Source organism: Apus apus, chromosome 7, assembly GCF_020740795.1.
Source record: "Apus apus isolate bApuApu2 chromosome 7, bApuApu2.pri.cur, whole genome shotgun sequence".
NCBI lineage: Eukaryota > Metazoa > Chordata > Aves > Apodiformes > Apodidae > Apus > Apus apus.
In genome coordinates this window covers 28,069,128-28,093,344 of record NC_067288.1, presented here as the reverse complement: position 1 = coordinate 28,093,344, position 24,217 = coordinate 28,069,128, and the positions used below count along the sequence as shown (strand labels likewise).

The window sequence follows — 24,217 nt, the reverse complement described above, 5'->3', positions numbered from 1 at the left end:
AAATGATGAATTCAGTTTAACAATATTCAGCTGTAGTGCAACTGCCAGAGGGCACTTTTTGTTATTAATAGATCATCTGGATGAGTTACAGACCAGATTTCAACCCCGGTGTGTGCTAGGAAAATCAATGTCAAACTATCTAAGATCAGAAGGCACCAGTAGCACATCTGGCAGCCCACAGAAAGGTAAAATGTCTTTAAAAAATATAATGCTAAATAGAACTAAGTTAAAGTATGAAAGGACCTGCTTAAATGGCACTAATATGAGACCTGTATATGTATTTAATTTCGTTTGGCCCTTCCCACTTGACTCTCCCTCTAAAGCAGCAACAGGCAAATAAAAAATTTCACCTCTACTTTAAAAGTCCTTGTGGAAAAAAACACTATTTACCACATACAGGCTAACTTACAGCTCATGTAAGGGAACCAAAGGAGTCAGTTCAGCTTCCAGGCCTGTTCTTTAGTACAAGGAGCAGAACACAACACAGACTTTCACAGACAGGAATCACCCAGGCATACAGCCACCCGTGAAATGAGCAAGTTCCAGTGTGAGATTTGTTTGACTTAAATTTGTTTTTCTAGACTAGCCATAATGATCAGGTACATGCTTGTGTTTCCTCCTCAGTCTTATGTAAAAGTTACAGCAATCAGAGACAAGATAAAACAGGCCACATTGATAGGAGTAATTTTTTAGAAGCAGGATTTTCTGCTGCTGGTGGAGGTTTACACAAATTCCTTAAAATAACACTACTGGGGAATTTAGCTATTACCAGAAAAGTAAATCTTTATATTAACAGGGTATACTACTATATATTAATCTTCTCCCATTCTAATTTCTGCTTCCTAATACTGGGCCTTGGCAATCTGCCAGCATTCTGGTACCACTATCAGTTTCTCTACTTGCAGTATACTAAAAGAGAGAGAAAATCAAATTTCAACAGAAGTATTCTTGACTTACACTCACTAACATGAAAGCAAAATTGTACTATTCATTCTACTGTCACAACTTTTTTAAAGAGACCATTTGCTAATGAGAAGCTAGGTCAGAAAATTTGTTTAACCATCACCTCACTTACCAGCTTCTATAGCCAGAAATTCAGAATAACAGCTGCTTTTGTTAGGCTAAGGCAGGTATGAAAAAAACATCTAAGATATTAATGGAGAGTAGGGAAAGAAACAAGAAAAAGCTCTGTGTCAGTCACCAATGAATAAAAGCTCTTTACAGTTCTGGACTTTGATCACTGACAAGTCAAATACTTTCATTAACTTCTCTGCTGACTTTTAACTTTCAAACTTTCTGACTGACTGTGGACTGAGAATACTGACAGTCATTGAATTCAGGGGGTTTTACACTGATGCATAAAATCCTGTATTAAGAAAACTGTATCATTTTGCTTCTGCTGACAGATGGGTCTTATATGGCTCTTTGACCATAACTCTCTGACAAAGAATGAAAGAGATTCCTAAAAAAAAAAGGAGATAATTCAAAGGGAAACCCAAGAATGTATCATTTCTAGGTTTCTGGTTCAAACTGAGGTCATAGTAATAGCTACAGAACGTGTGATTTAATAACAGCACTTTCTGGTGGCATATATATTGAACGGGTGAAGTTGGGGCGTACAATTGTTTTTACAGTGAAGTGATGCCTACCCTAAAATTGCATCCTGGTGTTATTTCTCAAGCACTAAATGGGTTTAAAACTAAGCTTCCCATAACTCTGGACGCAATTCTCCAGGTTAAGACTATAGGGAGCACAGTCAACTTATTATTATTATCTCTAATTACATATTAAACACATAACAGCACTGAGGCTTTAGCCTGATCCAAAATAATATAATAAAATAAGGTCTTGGACACCAAGAAATGTACTTCAGAACACAAAGGAAATTAAAATGTATTAATATTCCAGTTCCCATAGGTCATATACCACCAGTAATTTATTAGGTTATATTTTAAGCTTATGTGTTCCCTGGCCATCACTGGTTTGCTATGCAGCTGCATAGCTTGTGGTAGCAAGTCAGATAGCTCTCTTGCATGTGACAGGTTGGCATCCCTTGGGCCATCCACAGTGGCAGAGCCACTCTGCACTGATATTAAGACTAGGCCACAAAAATCTTTGCACTGTGCTAACTTTATCCCACTAGAAGCACTGGAGTTACTTGAGCAACAACTTGAGCAAGGGGACTTCAGGATTCTACCTGAACAGATCTGTCCACAGATGATGTTGGTAATCTGTTTACAAGCAATTGAAGAATATTGGCTTATGTGATGAAATCACTTCCATAATTGCCTTGCTGAACATGGACTCCATCATTTTTTGCCAAGTCTAGGTCACAGGTTTACCAAACCCTGAGACCTGGAAAGTCACTAAACCTCAGTGACTTCTATTTAGTCAGGAGAATGGTAACAGAATGAATCAAAGTGAAATAAAACTGTCCAACTACATCTATTGAGGCTGAGCAACAGCAACAAAAATATTCAAAAACATCAGGCAATATTTCTGTAGTGTAAGATAGAGTAAGTAACATCAAGACACAAGTCCAGCATATTGCAGTCCAGCAGATCAGCAAGGTTCCATGTGCAGGAAACCCACAACACCTTTTTGATTTTGCTGCTTATTCTGCCTTTGGTAATATCACCAACACATATGACAAAAATCAAACCAATCACGACCACAGTAATAACTGCCACAATTAGAAACAAACAGAGACTATGCATCAAAATGCAGACTGGGATCTGACATTTCTGATGAAGATTTGGAGCTAGTATTGCAGTTCAGTCCCTGCTTTAGTTACTTTCCAGGCAAAACTTTAAGTACAGCCTGAAAGTAGGAGACACAGTTGAATTTTTAGGGAGTACTGTTAGCTATTATTCCAAATAATAACCCTTGTGAGAAGGGCAGCAAAATGTGAGTGACACGTATGCACAACTATTTCTAATTTTCTACATTTTCCATAAAACATTAACTGGTCTACAAACTACAGACCAAACAAGGTATGTGATTTATGCCCAGTAAAGTAACCACACTCCCAGGGCAACCTGATTGCCTCATCTCTGAAAGTATTTCAGGTGAGTTACGTGATGGGACTATATACTCCACAACCTAGCTTTATATCTAACAAGAATTAATTAGAGGAAAACTTCACTGAGATTATTAAACATTTCCACTGTGAGATTTTTATTCAAGACTAAATAAGGAAAGGTATTTGAAAAATTTTAAAATCTTATTATTTTTAATGAAAGAGTATGATGAAACACAATAATATTACTTATTCAACTTGTACTTAATTTATATTTATGGGTATAAAGAGAAATGCATCTGGACCAGTGCTTCCAGCCTTAGGAGCCAAAATCTCAACTTGTACAAACAAGAATATTAACCATCAGCTTCCATGGAGATATGTTGGTGTATAATGTCAGATCTGGGCTAACACTTGCATTTAGACAAATAAGTACCCTGATTTTCAAAAAAGCCAAAGACCCTCATTTCCCATTCATTTCTGGCTCAGGAACTCAGAACATGAAGCCAGCTGTTTAGGTATCCAAATGTGGACTCGGGCACCTAACACTGAGAAGCATGTTGGCCCTAGTTTTTGAGTGTTTATAATGATAAAGAATGCTAGGAAATCATAGAATGGTTTGGGTTGGAGGGACCTTAAAGATCACCGAGTTCCAACCCCAGACCTTTTCAAATGAGGGACAGTAGATACTTAGACACAGAAAAAGAATAAGGGAATATGTCTGCTTCTGCACGTTCATGTTCTTCATTTCCTAAAAGCAGGGAACAAGAGACTTCTTGAGAACAACTCCTGCAGTCCATGCTTTCTCTAAGATCACACTAGCTCCTGAGGCACACTGCGAAAAATGAGAACTAGACATGACTTCTCTAGACATGCTCCTCACTCAGGGGGATGACCACATACTCATTGCTGCTTAAAAGCAATTCCCCTGCAGAAACTGTAAGGCAGGGTTTGAGGGTTTCCCCCCTCAATCAGAGGCACTTGGTCCTTAAAACAGTTAAACATATCAATGAAAATATTACTTAAAATGGACAACAACAAAACAATAACATTTAGCAAAAAAACCCACCTGATTTACTCAGCTGTATTTTATTTTTACCTTTTAAAATGCAATAGACCAAGCTCTTGCCAAGAGCAGGGAATGTAAGAGGTCACAGGCTGCACTTGTATAAGCAGCTTGTCTGGAGGTCTGCCACCAGAAGCCAGTTTGAAGTTGCATTTCAGAGAAAACCTGCTGACCATGGGTGCTACAGGGCTCAGCTAACTCACTGTACCCCTTAACTACAGACCCCTTGACATGCTAGCCCATTTCTTGACAGCAGCCAGGTCCCAGGTCCAGACTCTTTCTTTATCTGAGCTGGCTGTGGGTTTTTTATGTTTGGGGTTTTTTTTCCCCCTCATTGTGCTGCATCAGTTCTCAGGCAATGGTAGGTAGGTATTAGTGTGGCTATTAGTATGAATAAATTATGAGGAGCAAAACCAGGAGGTCAGTGGCCTGGCAAAACCACCTTGACTCATCATTTTTCTGTGGTGTATTGGGTGACAGATCCCCGGGACCTAGCACGTTCCAGAAGAAACCTGGGCCAAGGGTTCTGCTGCAGGGCTGCTGAGATGGTGCAAATGCACACTGCAGATTACATACGTAATTTCTTCATCAGCTCCTACTTTTATTGAGCACACAAAAGCATTTTTAAATTCTCCCTTTTTTAAAAAAAATAAATACTAATCTTATGAAAGAAGCTTGGGATGGTATCAGGCTTCAGAGCTTAACCAGCAAGCCAGACAAATGAGATTTGTTTTAAATAGAGTAATATTTTTCATATTATAAAGTCTTGCCATTTTTCTGAGGGGAAAGTACAGTTCAAGAGTGGTACATACCTCTCCTACTGTAAACTTTTGACTTCCTCACTTTGCACTCAAAACTCCAATTTCAGGAAAATCTTATTGGAAGCAAAATGCTCTTCATTTTGTTTACCTTACTATTGTCTATTTTGAAATGGTAAAATGCTGAGAAAACATCACTTCTCTGTCAAAAAATGTATTTTTATAAATCTCCTTTTCAGCTAGAAAAATATGTTAGTAGAATGAGAGACAAACATAGAAAGAGAACATTTCATGCATGGTAAATCAAATAGGGTGAGTATATATTTTATTTTCATTATATACTGCCTTCCTCATCAGGGCAAGGAAACTCAACTGTAAGAAAGTTAAGTCTGGGTCACTGCATTCAGGGCTGCAGGAAACCTTCCTAATTAATTTTCTTCTCACAAGGACAGAACAAAACAAGAGTGGGTTTTGTACAAACAGTGTATGATACTTAGCTACCACACCCTCAAAAGGCCACCAGCAATGTCCTTGTAGCTCCTTTCCATTCAAACAAATCTTCTGCTAGCTGTACATATGGAGCCTGTCCCTCCAAGTACTTTTTGATAAAAGTATAAGAGACATCCTACCTCCCTTATTCTCATTATCTCTCTCTATGCCCTTAATTAAGGAGTTGTGAGGAGGATTAGAGATACCCCAAACACATGACCCATGACCCACTGTTTAAAAGCAGATGATGCACCATGGGAAAAATGGTGCAAGGAAGTGTTAGGAGATGCAATGCATCTCTCAGCCACCTCATCTTATCTTTACCCAGGAGTACTCTGGCCACAGAAGCCGAAAGGGCTGCATCTGAACAATGGGTTCTTCAAGTCATGTTTCAATTGTTTACTGAAATCTACCTGCAGTTTGCAAAAGATGGGAGCTGTAACAGGCCTAAAAGCACACGAGGAACTCGGCTTAAGGATACCTGTATCAGGAGTATTAAATAATCACCCTACCACACTACCTGTAGCCACTTTGTGAGCCAAACAGTTTGATAAAGGAAATTTTTATAAAAATCAGTGTTTTGGAGTAGACACAAACTTCTCAACTTTCTATAAGATCCACAGAGATCTGGCAGATTTCTGCCAGTGCTCTCCTGGGCATTGAATTATGACTTCACTGACCCACTATGAGCAGCAGATGCTAATGTTTGAATTCATGTGAGTAATCCACCCATGAACCCATAAATCAGGGTCACTAATCTCACGTGGGGTTCAGTAGCTCTACCATCTTGGAAGTTGAATCTTGAATGAGACATGTTATAAAGGCAAGTCCTGAACAATATTCAGGCAAAACTGAAACAGTAAGAGAAAATCTGAGCAATAAGATCTATCCTTTGAATTGAGCTACAAGCAAAAATACCAAGTTGGTAGAAAAGTGCTCCTGAGATCCCTGGCCTGGGAAGGCTGCTTGAGATCCAACAGATGATCTTCTAAAAAGATATCATAAACTAAAAGGTGTTAGAAAGGTAGATATACGGGTTTTCTTTGTAGAAGAATGATGCTGTTTTCTACGTAAAAATTAAGAGTTTTATGAGGAACACTCAGCTGGTTAGGACACAGGACCCAAGAACTGACAATTGTCCCCACAGAGGGACTGGAGCAAGTGGATCAAACAGCTTCTGAAATAAGTACCAGATGAGGCAGGTCTGGAGAGCAGCTTCAGCTTAACAGTGAGGTCGTTCAGAGTCATATATGAGATAGGTCTCCAGGATATCACAACGGGAGCAGAGAGAAGTCTAAGCACAGCATTCACTTCTACAGCTGTCCCTGGGTTGCCTCTCCTTGCACACAGAAAAGCAATATTGGTGTCCTCAAGAGAAAATTTGCACCCTTGTAAGTTTTTATTCCTTGGGTGTGAGGTTAACCTCCTGTGTTTATTCCAGGAAGCAAACTTGGAACTAAGCCTGGGACAACTTGAGAGTTTCAGCTCTGGAAGAAGTTAAATAAGAATGAATTCATGGATAATCATTCCAGACTCATTCAATGTTCAAGATTTCCGTCTGCCTAAATCAGAGATGTAAGAACTTGAAATGTCTTATCAGGGATCCTGACTGAATGCTTAGCTTTGAAACAAAACCTTTAAACTAGATGAGTTCTGACTGTTCCAAGCTTTAACGTCCACATTTACTTCTGCTTTTTATCAGTATCCATTAACACTAAGAACATTTTAAGTTTCAGCTTGGGAAAGTATACAACAGAGCACAGTAGCATACCATGCTTTTCTTTGTATTTCCAAAGGTCAAGGTTTCTTACATAAATTGGAAAAAAGAAGACCTTTAATCTGGTAAATTGTTTTCAAGATCCAAAACAGAAAAAAAAGTCCCCTATTTATGATGGATTCAGAAGCCTTTTGTTAAGTTCTTAAGCACTAGCAGTTCTGCTTTGATTTATTGTTTTATTTAGTGACATGTCTGGATACAGATATACAGATTAACCTTTTTTTTTTTCTTCCTTCTCATTTTTACTGTGTCGCCTTCCTTGAAATGGGAACTACAAGTGTTTTGATAAATGGACTGAAAGGTTGTCTGGTTACACCACAGCTTCTACTTGTGTCCTCTGCTGAAATGCTACCGTGTACCCTTCTAAAGCAATGCTGCTCCATGACTCACAGCAGTTACTTCTGTGCCTCTCATAACAATTAACAATAACTCACTGGGGATATAGGGCCTCAGATGAGCTCCAACAATTTATACCACCCATTTATTTTTACTTTTCTTCCAATGATAGATACTCACTGTCACAAAATGCCCGTTTATGTGAAGGTTATAAATCTTCCCGTGCAGGCAACTAACTGCAGGCGATGTTAAATATGCACTTTATAACACTACATTTGTTGCTATGGTAAATTAAATTCCTGAAAGCTCATCACCACATGAACTAACTCTTCTCAATGTTTAAAAAACATATAGAATCAAACAGCCAAAACCCAAAGATGCATATAGCCTGCTAACCTGTAGTTAACAGTGTCCAGTAAGAGATGGCTTAGGAAAGAGCATAGGAATGGGGTGAACATACAATAACTCTTCCCCAGAATGTCCTCCCAGCCTCCAGGGCACTGAAGTTCAAGTCAATTTCTGTTCATAATTCCAACCAACGCAAGAGACGAAGTCTTCAAAAGTGACTGCCTGAGATTGCAGGCAAACACATTTTTGTGACCATCAGCAATCTCTCAGTAAAAATGCTCCATTTGTGCATTAGAAATTTACTGTAATGCTGGCTTGTAGATCAGTATAATAACAATGGAGTTATTTAAGTGTCTCAGAACTATTCCTTTAGCTCACAGCCCTTCAACTTCTGTTCTGGTTACAAAACAAACATGTCTCAGATACCTCTTGCCGTAGAATCTTGCTTTAGGAGACCAGTAAAACCTCATCCCAACCTGAAAGGTTAGGAACTGTGCAGATGCAACAGCTGTGTCACAAACAGTGGTGGATGCTGCACCTCACTCACCAGATAAAAAACAACTCCACTTCCAAATGATACTTAAGAAAAGCCCACCAAGCATCTGACCTTTTCCCAAAGAGGTGACAGCAGAGTTGGGACATGTGAGAAGATATGAACTATCCTGTCTTATAGCCTGTCCTGGAGATTTTATCATAAGATCCTTTTCTTCTCTTGAGAAGTATTTTCACAGTTATCTCTAAAATGCATGCTGAGTAGTCCAAGTCTTGATAACCTCAATCCAGTCAACTCATTGTATAGATGTTAACAATCCTGAAGAACCTGGAGCTTAGTAGCTGCTGTGACAGAAATTCAAGGCAAGGGTGGGAAAGAAACCTCAGGTGTGGGGTCTAAACCAGAAGCTCAAAGGGTTTTTTGCATGTAATTATTATTCCCTACCTTATTATTGCAGGGGAGAATTATTCTTCAAAATCTGTAGTTCTTACTGCAACGAAGGGGAAATATTTAGGAAAATCTTTTCAAATGAGCTCTGCTTTATTTATCTACTCTGGATACCCTTCTCACATACCTCAAGGCCTTTCTTATTTAATTATTGCATAATACATTGAACATTAGAGATTTATTTTCATTTTTCATCAGTAAGTATTTCTTCTGTATTAGTGAGGGCCACTACACTCAACAGTATCATACTTAGAGGTAAAATAAATCTGTAGAACCCCTGAGTTACTGGAAGCAGATTTACATTATGTAGGATGTGCTATCACAGACTACTTTAAACATATTCTTAAACATCTGAATAACTAAATGGATAAATCCTGAGAACCTTACTTCATGTGTACTCAGCCCTTACTTACTGAGACAAAGTCCCAAGGACAGAATAAACACTGAGAGAAAACCTCAGGCCTTCACCCACAGTTATAAACAATGAACTCAGCATAAACTGAGTCCTGTCTGACACTGGGAGAAAAGCAGCAGCTAATGCTTCTCATTTTGCTCCCAGAATACGAAAAAAGATTTACTTTCTCCCTAATAAAACCTGCCCCATTTAAGATCTTCCCACAGCTGGAGCAGCAACAGAAAACTGAGATGATGAACTACTGATCCGTGAGAGGCTGAATAAAATTGAAAATGGAGAAAAAAAGCCTTAGTAAGAGGCCTACTGCCCAAATATTAATTTTTGCCTGGCTGGGGGATTTGTAAAAAGATACTCAGAAATACCATAGCAGCCATACCACCTTGGACCATGGAGTCCTTAATACCCAGCACACACATATCACACCTTTCATTAGAAAGATCTCTGCTGCAGAGCTTCAGTTTCACGCTCATACTGCAAGTGGGTAAACTAAAGAAAAGCAACAATCTGACAGAATCATACTGCAGACAAACAACACTAATAAAAAACTTGGATTTTGACCGCAAATTCCACAGTACTCATTGCAAATATGGCTAATTCAAATGCTTTAAAACTACTACAAAACTATTAACTTGTTTTTCACACAATTACTGTATTCTCTTGAAAATTCTATTTAATTGTTTCAGGGCGCAGAGACAACCCAAATGATGGCCAAGGACATCCTTTCTCATATCTCATTTCCCTTGTATTTTAGTTATCCTTTTACAGTTCAGTTAAGGTCTACTCACAAAAACAAGATTAAAAAGGGATCTGCAAAGGTCACTCATTATACATATGTTTAGGATTTGAGAAAAATTCCCTATCCAGCTCTCCTTGGAAGGGAACACTCCAGGAAGACACTCGGGTTTGCTCAAGAGTGTGGCCTTCAGGCTACTACATTCTTCTGGGTCTAGAGAGGAGCAACCAGAATCGGTTAGTTTGCAGTGTTGATAAGAGTGTTGGACCTCTAAAATCTGATATCCTCACTTTGAATAACATAGAAAAGGAAAGACAGAAATCTTCTGTTACAACGAAGGGCTGCTGCTACTGATGGAATTCTGTGAATAAAAATGAGAACAATGATATATAAAGAACTAATCAAAACTGAGTTGCTTTATCCTCCCTACAACGGAGTGATGCTATGCTATCTGAACATCAATGAATGGTGACAATTTTATCACTTTCCTAGCTACAGAACTCAGAACACAACCTTCTTCATACAGTGGAAGAAACAAAATCCCCAAAACCCTATTAAAATATACAGTTGTTGCAGTTAGGAGATAAAAGTGCAAGGTGCTAGTTTCTAGAGCTAGATCTACTAACAGGTAACCTTCAACGCCACAATGCTTGAAGTAGGAAGGCCCAAATTAAGCAGCTCTATATTTCCAGCAGCCAGACCAGATAAATCTTACTAGTGTCAATGTAAGTATGTAAGAAGCTCAGTCTCTCTTGCTCAGTCTTTCTAAGGCAAAATGTGGGAAAAGGAGTGAGGAACTGGAGAGGAGCCCTATTAGCAGTAAGACCAGGAGGAAGCCCAGAGAAGCATTTATGTCCACTGTGCTCACATCAAAAAAAGAACAGAAAATCCTAGGAAGGAAGAAAACCAGTTTTGGGTTTACACATTGTTTATCATCCAGTGCAATACCCTACTGTTTGTAGACTGTAAATGCTGTCATTTTAGAACACAGAAGAACCTTGCCACATAAAAAGCAACATTTCCAACTCAGATATGCTTCCAAAGCACTGGATAGGTGCAGTTTGTACAAGTAAAGACATAACCATTTAAAACCTACTAAACTATGGAGTGCCTCAGACTCCCACCTAATGAAACTGCAGTAACAGTTCCTACTTTCTTACCCCATTTGTTCACTTCTGCAAAGAATCCCAGGACCACCAAGGAGAAGACACTGCAGAAAGCCTTAGTATTATAAATCTGACATCCTAAGACAAGGCTCTATGTCACAGAGGGTATTCTGCAGTTAACCACAGTATAGAAGCCACTGTGTCTGTTGGAATTTTCAAAGCAAGTATTTTCACTGGTGTCAGTCAGATGTGTCTAGAACATCAGCCTTCGTAAAATCTTCAAGCAGAATATTTTTCAAAGCATTCACTCTGTCCACATCTATTCTTTAAGTCTTTGAACTCAAACAATCTGTTCACAAACGGGAAGGAGAGTCAACTGTACAATCTTCTGGAAACATTACTAAGCATTATCTAGTTTATGTATGACAAAGATTGTTTTGCTTTCACCTGCATCCCCTGATCAAGCTGGGTATCAGCAAAGCAAAAAAAAAAAATGGGGTGTGAAACTTGGATGTCTCTTGACAGGCATACACTGAACAGGAATGTCCCATTCTCCCAGTCACCAAGGAATACCTGAGCTTTGAACTATGTCAGGCCAGGAACAAAGGAATCTTGCTCACAACAGAAACTTTTAATAACTCATTTACTGAGAAAGCCTCCCTTTCATCTCTGCCAAGCTTTAGGAAAGGCTGGGAGGCAGGCAGAAATAAACATTATACAGACTCACCACTGCTAGCTCTAAAGTAAACTCTCCAACTTCCTATTTACATTTAAAGATCTTAAGCTTTGTGGTTTACTAGTTCTGCAAGTAAGTGCTTTGGGTTTTGGAGGCTGCCTGCACATGATCTCCCACCACTACTGAAGTCTTCCTAGCTTTTATTAATATAATAAGGAGGTCAGAAAAGCAGCAATCTTTTATATACCCTGCTAGCAGAAATATTCTGCTTCTTGCCTTTTAAAAAGAAAACAATGCAAACAAAGCAAAAAAAGTCAAATTAATGCCAGCAAAGGGGATACTACAGTTTGGTTTGTTTTTTTTTCAAATCAAGGATGCTAGAATATGAAATGAGACACTCTCATTAAAAAAGGGTGTGGAAGACTTCTTTGAGGAACAAGTAGAAGAGGACATTTTATGGATATGTAACCTTTCTAAGGCTGTAGGCAGAAAAGGCACCTAAATAGGCTCTGTGACCTTCTTCTCAGAGGGCTAAATCTGTGTACACTAAGGACGGGCAACCTGTAACAACAGTCGTGAAGTAAATGTGGTTTCCATTTTATGCAGCCCTCCCCAAATGTAAAACGTCTTCATTAGCTGAGAAGTCAGCACTGTGGCTGCTGCCAAATGCAATAAAGAAGCCAGATGAACTGAATGAGGACAGAGCAAGGGAGAGGTTCCTGTGATTCTGATTTATTCTCTCATTTGAAAGACCCTAGCTCTGTGGCTCATGTGCAGAACAGGCCTTGCAGAAGAGAGGAATATTTTTAAAAGCTTATCAATTTCATAAAGCTCACACACATAATTTCAAAGACGGGTCTAGGCTGCCCTAGCTTCAATATACTTGCTTTTGTTTTTATTTTCTTCCTACTGCATTCCTCCTGCTTCTCCCCACTCGCCTGACTCTCCCAAACCCAGCCCCTTTCCCCTGGTCAGGAGAAGGACAAATTGCTGCCTTTGCTAAGCCCTGGGTCCCAGCCAGCTGGCACTCAGCTGCATTGCCCCGGGCTTCTGGCCCTGTCCCCTCGGAGACTGCACGTTCCACGCCAGGGATGCATGTGCAGCAGGGACTGAAGAGCGAGAGGCTGAAGAGCTGCACGCTGACCTCCACCTCCCTCTCCACAATCACGTTGCTTAGTGCCATGCCACTGGATTAAATATAGCTGGCAAAGCAAGTACCAGCCTATTTAGCCCCTGCAAGTTTTCCCCTCATCACAGATGATTTCCAGCAGCTGAGAAGTCCCTGTGTAGTAATTACTCAAACGTCTGCTGCTTTAACAACGTGGCATGTTCTGAAGAGGAGACTCTCATATCAGAGCCAAAATACACTGAATCCACTTGCTGGTCTGGCTCCCACCGAGATTACAGAGATCAGGCAAGGAGAACACTTTGAGCCAGCATGTCTCTGCAGTCTCCACTCCAGGATGTACTGCAAAGGACACGTACTGTGCATGCTTTGGGGGTGGAAACGTGCTTTACACTCTATTTGTGTGAACAAAGCTGGCAGCCTGGGCGGATATTGTGGAGCAGAGAAGCTCTATTGTGTTTGCCAGTCATCACGAGAATCAAATGAACAAATTTAGAATAAGCAAATTGGGCTGAAGTTCCTTGAGCAGAAAACAGGCAAAGACTGGTCAGGCTTGGTAAAAGAGAGAGTAAGGGATATTCTTCCTGAAGTAATCCATATTAAACACTGGAACAGCAAAATTATCTGGCCATTGTGCTGTTCATGTAGTTGCTGAAGCTCTGTCTTTTGGATCATGCAATAAATCTGAAAAGACAGAAGATAAATTACTTGTGCCTCTCCATTTTAAAAATTACTAAATTATAAGCTTCAAACCACATACGCACTATGACCCAGGGAAAAAGAATTGCACATCAAGACAGGTGAATCAGTTCCCAAGGACAAGAGTCACAGAAGGAACAAAAACAGATGCAAAAGAAGAGACTCCATCTAAACCTGAAAAGATTCCGACAATCGTAAAAAAAAGCTGTTTTGAGTACAGAAAGCTGATAACGAGGGAATGGCTGAAGGAGTACACAGACCACATCACCAAACAAAGATGGAAAAAAGTATCAGAGACTCTGTATTGGAAGGAGACAAACCTTGTATATATGGGGACTCAAAATGTCAGCAAATTTGGACACCGCCCCCCGGCTCAGTGAGCTGAAATCAGGCCAGACAATGTTCCCATTAGAAGCTGCCCTGGCTGCTTCCTTCAGCTGTGAATCTAAAAAGGTGTTAGAACAAGAATGACAAGTATTTTCATAATGGAACAACTGTTCTGGGACAAGTGCAAAGCAAAACACTGATCTCTAAGTGAGCCTAATTCACTACAAAACAGGCAGAAATAAGAGTTTATATACATTTTATGAACAGGGCCATTTTATTCAACATGCGTAAATACTGCAGACAACAAAAGAAAAGATGGAGTGTTGCAAAAGAAGATCCCTGCTCTCTCTCACAACGTGCTTCAGTATTTCTGAATCTTGCAGCTCTTCATGCACATTGTCTTTGTCCACCATAAATTCCCAGTCCGGTGAAAGAAGCACTATGCCCTACTGACTTCATAACCTTCAGCACTCTCAATTTTCCAGAACTATTATTTATTTCTGCTTACTCTTTAAAAGTACTTCAAATTCCTTTCTGGCTTACAAAACCAGTCCTAGACTGGTCCCAGTCTGTTAGGGAGTCACGTAAGTTTACTCAAACCTGTATAGTCTCTTTGACAAAAAAATCTTAAGAGTCTAATAAAACATTTTACTTTGAGGAAAAAAAATATATAAAGTTTTGTTACGTGAATTTAGTGCCACAAGAACAGTGCTCTGCTGATACCAAGTATGGGAAACTGCAAGATTTATCTTCCAGAAAAGAGCAGCAGTATTGCTAGATCACTTGCTCCAAGGAATACTAGGAAATTTCTGTGTGAGAGTACTCTGTCACACTGCTTGTTCCTGTTTCTCTGTTGCTGTTTGCTAACTGGCACCTGAGAGTTAACTCAATTCTTGATGGTTTTACATATGTGCAAAAGGCCAAGCATGCTTGTTTTCAGGACTGGGAGGAGATAATACAGACCTCTGTACCTGAAATTCCTCCAAACTCATAAAGGTTTCAGAAGAAAAGGGATTTTTGATACCTTTAAAATATCCCATAAAACCCTTAAGACACTGGTGCAGACAAGCTTTTTGGGAAACCAGTGACCTTATTCATAGAAGTTAGGGCATGTCTGTGAGACCCATGTAAGCTACCAGTTAGGAATAACATGCCAGCTTCTATTTCAATGCCTCAAACCTGCTGTTGTTTTTACTGTAAAAACTACTCACACATTCTATGTAGTCACCATAGCTACACGAGGAAAATCTCCTAAAAGTTCCAAAACTAAATGTGGGTGCTGGAGCTTAGAGACCCTGTCTACAAAGCACGACAACATGCAGCAGCCCACTCAGAAAAGTCAGCCACTCACTTGAAAGGAATATCTACATTGCACAGCCAGATCAAAGCTGCAGCAAATGAACCCCAGCCCTAAACGAAGGAACAATCCTTCACAAGTAAAAGGACAAGCTTATTTGCCACTCCAAAGGCAAATTCTGCCCATGACTTCTGCTAGGGCAAAAGAGACAGCAGAGAATCATGTAAAATGAATAAACTGTCCAAAAATATTCAGAGAACCATCTTGTCTTTTCTTTTTCCTCATGGATAATGCAGGAGCCCTGAGGTGGCAATGACCTTCAGTAACTACAAACTCAGACCTGGACTTGGATCAGTAACCTAATTACAACAGGCTTTTCGCTTCTTTCATGAGCTATTCAAGTATCTCAACAGAAACACGAAATGCTTAGTGTGTGTGTCTGAATACCCCAAACTGTCAGTGGTTAATTCCAAAAGCCTATCCTCACTTAAATATGGTAGTTCTACCACAAATTAAGCTATTATAGCCAGGAGTAAAATTAGGTTCCACATTTGTACTTTCTAAAATATCAAAGGCATTATTAGCAAAGTCTTTTGTTCAAGATCTCTAGAGTCCTTGAGGTAATGAAAGCTGGGTCATGGAGTATTTTCTCTTCAAGTAAAGCCTGTGTTCGTGCAATACCTGCTTCTGTGACTCATGGAGTATTTGGGCTAGAGAATGGATATTCTGTACCAATACACACACACCACCAGCAGTACCCCTGCCCTCACCAAAAAAAGAAGGGAGGGGTTAGAAAGGCATAGCAGATGATATTGAACAGTTTCCTGTTATGATCCCTTGAAAGAAACCCATCCTTACTCTCACCCTGCTTTCTGTTTTCTGAATTTCTCCTGACAGTTGGCTCTCTCCTTTGCCAGAACCACAACAAAGGACGGCCTTGAGTTTCCACACAGGCCATTTTCTCCCTCTCTAGTCTCTGATCATCTCACAAAGGTATTATTGTTGCTGGCTCACTGGGGCTCAGTGCACCTGAGGCAGATCAAAGGCACTTTTTAATGCCCGCCTGACCACACAGGTCTCTCTCCCACTGCATTAAATTAAACTCGATGATTAATCTCTGTAGCCCTGAGGGTCCCTTGGTGCACAGGGACAGAAAAAATATATATTTCTATCAAAACACAAGTATAATATACTTTCATTTTATAGCCCTAATTAAAAAAAGGAACAGCTAATTTCAGCCAAATGCAGCTGCATATAGGTCTCATTAAAACACAAATACAACCGCTCTGTGTGCTCTACATTCATCTCATGCAGTTTATGCAGGTAAGAGATAAAAGAATGGTAAAATAAAGTCCTTTCACAGATTAAATCCAGAGAAGTTTAGAATGTGCTTATTGTCTCCTGGCTAAAGATTGTTATACTTCTGAACAGATGAGTAAAGGAAGGCAGTTAAGGAAATTATTATAAAATGCTGAGTAGTTACATTTAAATAAAAATCTACTTCAATCTAGCCAAAAACTGAACAAGCATCAATTCCTGAGTTTGCATTCAAGTGATTAGGAGCCTTAAAAGGTTCTACCTTGTCTATGGTGTGGAGTCCATGTATGACTTTGGGGTTGCTCTACAGTTCTGTACAGAACATTGATTAACATTAACATGGACTTTATCATGTCACTTTTGTTACATTAGCATATTTAATGGAGCCACATCTCTCATGGTTGTGGAGTATGCACACAACTGGTGCCATGAAAGTGATTATTGATATGCCACGCTCTAGTTTGGGAAGCAAAACAAACTCTAGTAGTGAACTTGGTCTACATTAGAACTTACAAGTACTAGAAATTAACAAATAGCCACACATCCCCTTCTCCTGGGCTAGTTCTACTAAAGGAATAAGTTAGAGCCAGCTGGCTCAGTTCCAGCTATTCAACACTGCCCTTAGACCTTTTGGGGAAACTGTCTGAGTGCTCCTCAGCTCATTTTGGTCCAGTATTGTATCTCTATTAACCCAACTCATTTGAACAATTTAGACTAATTCAGCTAAATGAAAGAGGTCAGGAAGAGTTCAGGCAAGGTTTGAAGGGTGACTTCTTCCACCGGAGCTGGTATTTGCAGGGTGCCCTACCTGCACCATGATAGACAAAGCGATACCAATGTAATTTTTCAGAGACAGTAAGCTAAGAGTGGTGGAGTTTGAGGTTTGAAACTCATGTTCAGGATGGAACTCACATGTGTTTCAATTAGCCTACAGGATTTAAGCTTTTCTTAAATGCTCTGCTACACAATATTAGGATTATTCACAGCTTTAAACTCAATCGTGTGCTTAAATGCTTTGCTGAACTACAGTCCATGTGACAAGATCACCATTTATTTATGCTTAAGATCACCATGTATTCATGCTGTTACTACGACAACAACTTCACTTACTTTTAAGCCTGAGTTTTTATTACTGGCTCCATTCTTTTTCTCTACCAGAGCTCTCTCAATGAAGCATGCTCATCGTCTCCAAAACCACTAGTGCTCCCATTGCTATTTGCTCATTTAGCAAAAATTCAAATTATAATCAGTCCAAATTTAAGACCAAAATGAGTTTTAAATTAAAAAATGTGGCAGAAAGGGTACTTCTCTAAATGGAATGTTTTCAGACTCATACATTTTAAAAAGTTATAAATTTCAAAAGCAGACACTAAATTTTAATTGCAGTCTCAGAAAAAGCTTTTGCATTAATTCACCGAGAAAAAAATCAGCAAAGCGAAAATTGCTTATCAGGGGTTTTCTTTCTTTTCAGTCATGATACGTATCATAATTCTATACATCATGGCAACTTTCAGAGGTAGAAGGATTTATATTGATTAAGTGAAGAGGTGGGGGAGAAGGGCTGCAACTGAAGACATGCACTCCTTCTCCAAAGACACTATTCTGTAACACATTAGTGACAGGCTTGTCACGGATAACTCAAGCTCAGAGGCTTTGGCTCAGATTTCAGGCTGCTCTTTAAGCTACTCTAGCATCGTGGTTTTTACTTTCCATGTCATTTTTCAGTATTGATTTCTACTACTATTAGAGCTCTTGCTTAAAAGCAAATGCATGGTAATATATAATTAATATCCAAAGGTAAAGATAGAGTTACCAGAAAAAAAATTCAAAGAAAAGGAATAGGGCGAGAAGCACAAAGGTCCTTTTTCCCTTCAAAAACATTAATTACTATTATCTGTACAAATTAGTACTATGCATACAACCTACCCCCATGTGGCATGAAGATGTTCCACAGATCATAGCAACCCGGGATGTAATTGGCTGGTTTTCACATGGCAGGTTATGTCCTTTCACATCTGCTCCAATTACTCCTATTAAAATAAAATTAAAATTCTGTTGTAAAGAAGAGCAAGCCAACCCTCACAACACCCAGCTTTTCTGCACACAAATGATTGCTGACTATCTCACACTACTGTTACAAATCAAAAAAGTGTACTTAGTCAATAAACTAAGTTATTCTATGAAATCAGATTAAAACGTATTTTTATTCCAGACACATGAAGACACAAGATTACTTCTCTTATATCCATATTTATCATCATAATTTTTAAATGTTATTTTGATTATAACCCGACCTCTAGGTTAGGTAGCACACTAACATGCAGAATAAAAGACTGCCCTGTTGTAAAGGCACTACGGTAGATTGCAGATATGTTTATTTGTTCACAGTTTATCACACATAGACTGTATGATGTGTTTTGTCAGGGGATGAGTTGGAGAAAGGGGTAACTTGGCAGGAGACTGGAAGGCTGCCAGTTTTGTTGTCTTGACTGCTGCTGCTGTTCTGTCCATGTCAGACAGAACCACCTAAAGGAAGATTACTCCTTCCCTAAGAGGAACTGTGCTTGGCTCTGAGGAGCTTCTGCATACAGAAGGACAGGAAGGAGGGCAAACTCAGTTAAGTACTCAGCCCACAGCAGAAACATACACCAGGAGATGCCAGAGAGGAGCCAGGAGCTTGCTCACAGAACAGGGCAGACCTACAGCCAAGCTTCAGCATGAATCACATCATGTTTAATTCACTTAAGGGGAGGCTAAAGTGGAAACTGCCCTCTCCTCCCCCTCTCCTAGGCTGCATTCTTGCATCCCGTTGTGCTGCACCCAGCAAAATGCAGCAGCCCAAAAAGTGCTACTCTTTTGTTTGTCTTTTATTTCTCTGGAGCATTACTTTTCAACTGGCAAACTGGTCACCAGACTGTGCACTGCATCTGCAATGTGCAGTCTGGTGACTAGTTTGCCAATCCTGCTAAAAAAATAAATCTTTCTCCTCACTGTAGAAGGAACATGGAAGCATTTGCTGGACCCTGTGAAGGATGCCAAGTGTAACTGCTGGTTAGTATGCTCCATTTCATTAACACCATCTTGTTTAGGTAACCACTGCAAAGTTCTGTTATTAAACTGGCCTGTTTGAGTTTGTCTTACGATGGTTGCCATGGTTATAATGGTATTATCATCATTGGTAATTACCTAGATAATGAGAAAATTAAGGTCTAAAACTATGCAGGCTTTCAAAAATCTGTCCTTGTGTCCCTTTATTCTAGCTAGTGTGTAACTATGACTATAGTAGCATAGCTGTCATACACTGAGTTTATTTGTAAGGAACAAAAGATAGCTAGAAGCATGGCTTCTACCTCTTCTGTTTTATTTATCAAAACCCAAACATGACTCAAACACAGACATTCATGAGTTCGTATGAGGAATTTTGGATAGGGTTGTCTAAAAAGCAACTTCTTTCTTAAAGGACATAAAAATATTGTTCACACTTTAGAGGGGAAAAAATCTATTAAACTCATGTTTAGATAGTTTTAATCACTAGGGAAATGTGCATTCTGCAAAACATGCATTCTGGGCCTTTTGGAAATCAGTGGGATTTTGTCTGTGGCTTTACTAGTGTTTAGAGTTGCTAGAGTCTTCCTATTTGTGATTAATTCAAGTCAGACAGTAAATAAGTCTGGAATATTCTCATAATAATGAAACTTTCGTTTTGTTCACTGAAGGTAATTCAATTGCTATTACGAGTCACCTTCACCTTCAACTTACCTGGAATTTTTCATATATTAAGACAGACTCACAATCTTTTAAAGATTCTCAAGAGAGACTGAGAAGAAGCCTGTGTACCACACAAACTCGAGGATAGATTTCAGAAAAGCAGGCAATGCTTAGTACTGATAAAGTATTTTAGATACTGTACAATAAATTATCTACTTTTTCTGCAAAAATGCTGATTTTTTTTAAAAGGTGCAATGTAAACACTATTTTTATGAGGCCAGTGGGACTGACCTCCCATACTCACATTTTTTAACCGTAGGCTCTTTTAAATTGGTACAGTAGGTCAGAATGTAAGATATACCTACTCAGCTTTGAGGTTTTTCCTTTTCCATAATAGGTATCAGATGGACTGATTCAGGAGTCATAGATGACCTCCACAGACATATGTATTACATAATTCTTTATCTTTCCCTTATTTTACTCAAAACTTTGAAGTCTTCATAAACTTCAGGAACCTTTCCAGCAATAACACACTTTCTATCCAGCCACAAGCAGACCTGAACAGTGTGTCAAAAGTTATTAACACTGAAAACAAGATGTCCATCGTGTCATTTTGGTTTAGTCTGCAGGATATAAAAGAGCCCTTTTCCTTACTCTGCTGTTACAGATGATTTTTAAAACAAACAGCAGGACGTGTTCAAGAATGAGAATAATGAAACCTGCCGGATGTTGTCCCACAAACTAATCTAGTGCTTACTAATCTCTAAGTCCTACCCTTCAAACAAACTGTAAACCTCAACATTTCACTACAGATCACAGCAGAGTAAGCACTAAAACACACATCAGTACCTTTTAAAAACAGAAGTTTACATCAACTGCAAGAGGTATTTACTTCCAAAATTTTCACCTTTTAATTGATTTTTTCAAGTATCTCTATTTTCTTTTCTTCTGTACCCCTTTTAGCATTATTAAAAGATGAATATGATTTAGTGTTGTGCCATCCTTAATATCTTTTTGTCAGAACTTCTTAGTTCTATTATCTGTTCTGTGCTTTTGCTTTGTTGTTTATCCTTCAGGATTTTCAGGTCTGCATGCTACACACTGTGTGTTAAACAGCTGAAAAAAGTTAAGGCTCTTGTTATTAACAGCTATGGATGAACGTGTATTTTATTTATATTTATTGAAGGAATATTTCAGTATTTGAGATATATCTACACTATTAATTCTCATTCCACACATCTGCACTCTCCACCTCTTCTTTTGCTTCTGCTGTCTGTTCTGCTGTACAATTTTTTTCCTTTTTACTGACTTTTCTTCTCATTTCCCTACCTATTTTTTACCCTGCTCAGACTCAAAAAGAATGAGTTCCATCTAAAAATCTTCCTCTTTTCCCAGACTCTGCTCAGTTATTTTGTGATCAGCATGCAGGTTCTCCCATAGCGCTACTGACTCTACCCTCTGTAATGTGTATTTCCCTCTCTAAAAACAACCTTTGCATTTATTTTCTCCTGGCACTGACTTCAGTAGTCTGCTAGTGTTTGTGGTGCCATCTGGGAAAACATATTCTGATAAACAGGACTAGCGTAAGCAAACTGCCTCTATCTACTCAGGTTTTACTCTGGGATGCCAGCAGCTATATATTTCTAATGTTAGAGTTTCTTTACAGAAGACTACAGCAAATGAACTGCTCTCTATTCTTATTTAAATTCAATTCATTGATTTCAGCATCTGAAATTTACTGGGCAAACTTTTTGTGCTCTGAATCCAGTGCTCACGTAAAGCTGCCAACTAAATGAGGACCCTCCACTGTTATTCTCACATGCTCTGTGACAATCCAGTTTTTCAGCAAGTTCATTATTTCAGGCCACCTGATTATAACATCCCTTTCGAGAACACAAAACTGTGAGGGCACATAGTATTAAACACCTTTTTATGCAATTAGGATACTAATTGACACAAACAGATTTTTAAGTCACAACAGTAGGAACACAACACATGTGCAACTATCACACTAAACCTCACTCTTCCCTTTTGCAGCTGGATCTCTATCTAATCTTTCTCAAGTATTAGGAAAAGCCATCTACTCGATTGCCTAACCTCATCAGAAGCAGTTACCAAAAGCAGAGTAAATGGGTTTAAACATTGAAAAAGTTCCAGGCCACAACTTCTCGAAGAACAAATGACATTTAAAACAACACAATATATCTGAAACAAAACTGCTACTTTAGCAGCTAATCACACTTCATATAGATGTAGAGAAAGATACCCTGATGAGCAACAGATTTCCATTGAATAGTACTGTTTTAAAAACACTGAAACTTTCTGAGGTAAGACTTTTTTCTAAACTACCAAACTAAAAAACCTCAATTTCCTGCTGAAAGTTACACTGAATCACTTTGTTGTTGACTATATTTAGATAAAGGCCAATCAGCATAGTAAGAAAATTAAGCCACTGAGCCTCACCAAATATATTTCAATACAGCTGAAACCGGGCGTATCAAAATGTTGTGTTGGAAAAGGCAAAAATCTAAGCATCAGGCCTCCCACTCCAGTTATGGATAAACAGTTCAAAATCACAGGAGAGGAATGCTGTGCAGTGGCCAGCTCCCCCTTTACTTTGCTTTGCTAGTTTAGACACACTGTGTTTACATCTTCTAACCCCTTGGGCCAAAAGCAGAATTTTTTGTATATATCCTACATTGGACTACCATACATGTATGTGAAAAAAAGTCTCTATTGCAATATTTAAACAAAGGGTGAATCAGTTCTAAAACTAAGGAGGAAGACTGTGAACAAACCTCAGCTTTGAGACTTCTCCCTTAGAAGGTTAATTTTTTCTTCTTCCTTCCTTCCTAAGTTCTGAGTAACAGAAGATGCAAACTCTCAGCACGTTGGCAGAGCAGTGTTTCAGTTGAAGAATTCTTAGTGGACCTAAGTTATCAAACTATCTGGAAATCCAGCTGAAAAGAAACAAGCAGTGATAGGCCCTTTCTATAGACAGATATTCAATATTAGCAATTACTATGAGGGCTTTTTAATTTTAGTTATACTATTTTGTAAGAATAGTATCAGAGCAAACTGCTGGATACAAAACAGGCTGTGAGAAAAATGGCTTTCTAAAATTAATTCAATACATTCCTGTTTACAAGAAGAGTAAATATATGACTGAGTACCTAGTCCTCCTGCGTGTGCATCAATGAGAGATGCTGCTACTGCAATCCCTTCAGGGAGACCAAGATCTTTTGCAGCTTCTGGCGTTAGACCTTTTCCAACAGACTCTCCAGGAGACAAGACGTGGTTTCCTGAGCAGACACAAGAAAAACCAAACACCTGTCAATTTACTAAACAGAGAAACAAATGTGTATGTTATTACAAGAACTCCCTTCCTCTCCCTCAAGTTAGTGTGGAATATTTAAAACAAAAAGGTGCATCAAAGAAGTATTATCTGATTAAGAAGTATCTTTCATTATGTGTCTGTATATTAAATACAATCATGTTAGATCAGACTGTCCCCTAGCAATTCAAAAGTTCAAAAGCATTCAACGTTCCATCTAGCCACAGAGAAAGATTTCACCACAAGCAATTAAATTCTGCTTGGCATCTTTCCAAGAGATAGGAACTACTTCTGCAGAAATCCCAAGCTGTTGTGGTGGTTTCTGCAGCCATTCTCTGAGCATGGAAACAAGACTCAGCTCAGGCCACACTCAACAACTGCTAGATGAAGATTATTATATTAAATTAACATGTGAAAAACTGGCCTTCAGTTTTACATATTACTCAGATTTTTGGCTTTGCTGTAAATTATGTTGGTTCTTCACTTCAAGAACGGTGCCCACTTCCTGTTGGATGCAGTGCATGGAGAACTTGATGATCAGAGCACACAACTGCTCCAGCCACATGACTACCTCTGAAATGCTAGGCTGAATCTCATACTGGAAATCTGAAACGTGCATAGCCAAAACTTTTGCACTTGACTGGGTTTAATTTGCTGAAGTAACCAAAACTCACTAATTTCATCATTCCAGCAGTTTATATAGAAGGAAGAAAGTATATTAAACTAACTCTTCACAGCACAAAAAA

At 39.0% G+C, this 24,217-nt stretch overlaps 1 protein-coding gene across 11 annotated transcripts in view; it reads right to left on the bottom strand.

Annotated features, from left to right (window-relative positions):
* Positions 1 to 24,217, bottom strand: part of FGGY (FGGY carbohydrate kinase domain containing) — a 280,748-nt gene that overhangs the window by 49,422 nt on the left and 207,109 nt on the right. For all 11 annotated transcript variants that reach the window (XM_051625113.1, XM_051625120.1, XM_051625116.1 and 8 more), the window contains 2 exons: positions 23,311 to 23,439; positions 18,356 to 18,459 (listed from right to left, as the gene is read on the bottom strand). In XM_051625113.1, the coding sequence (XP_051481073.1) occupies positions 18,356 to 18,459; positions 23,311 to 23,439 (233 nt within the window). The remainder of the gene's footprint in view (positions 1 to 18,355; positions 18,460 to 23,310; positions 23,440 to 24,217) is intronic.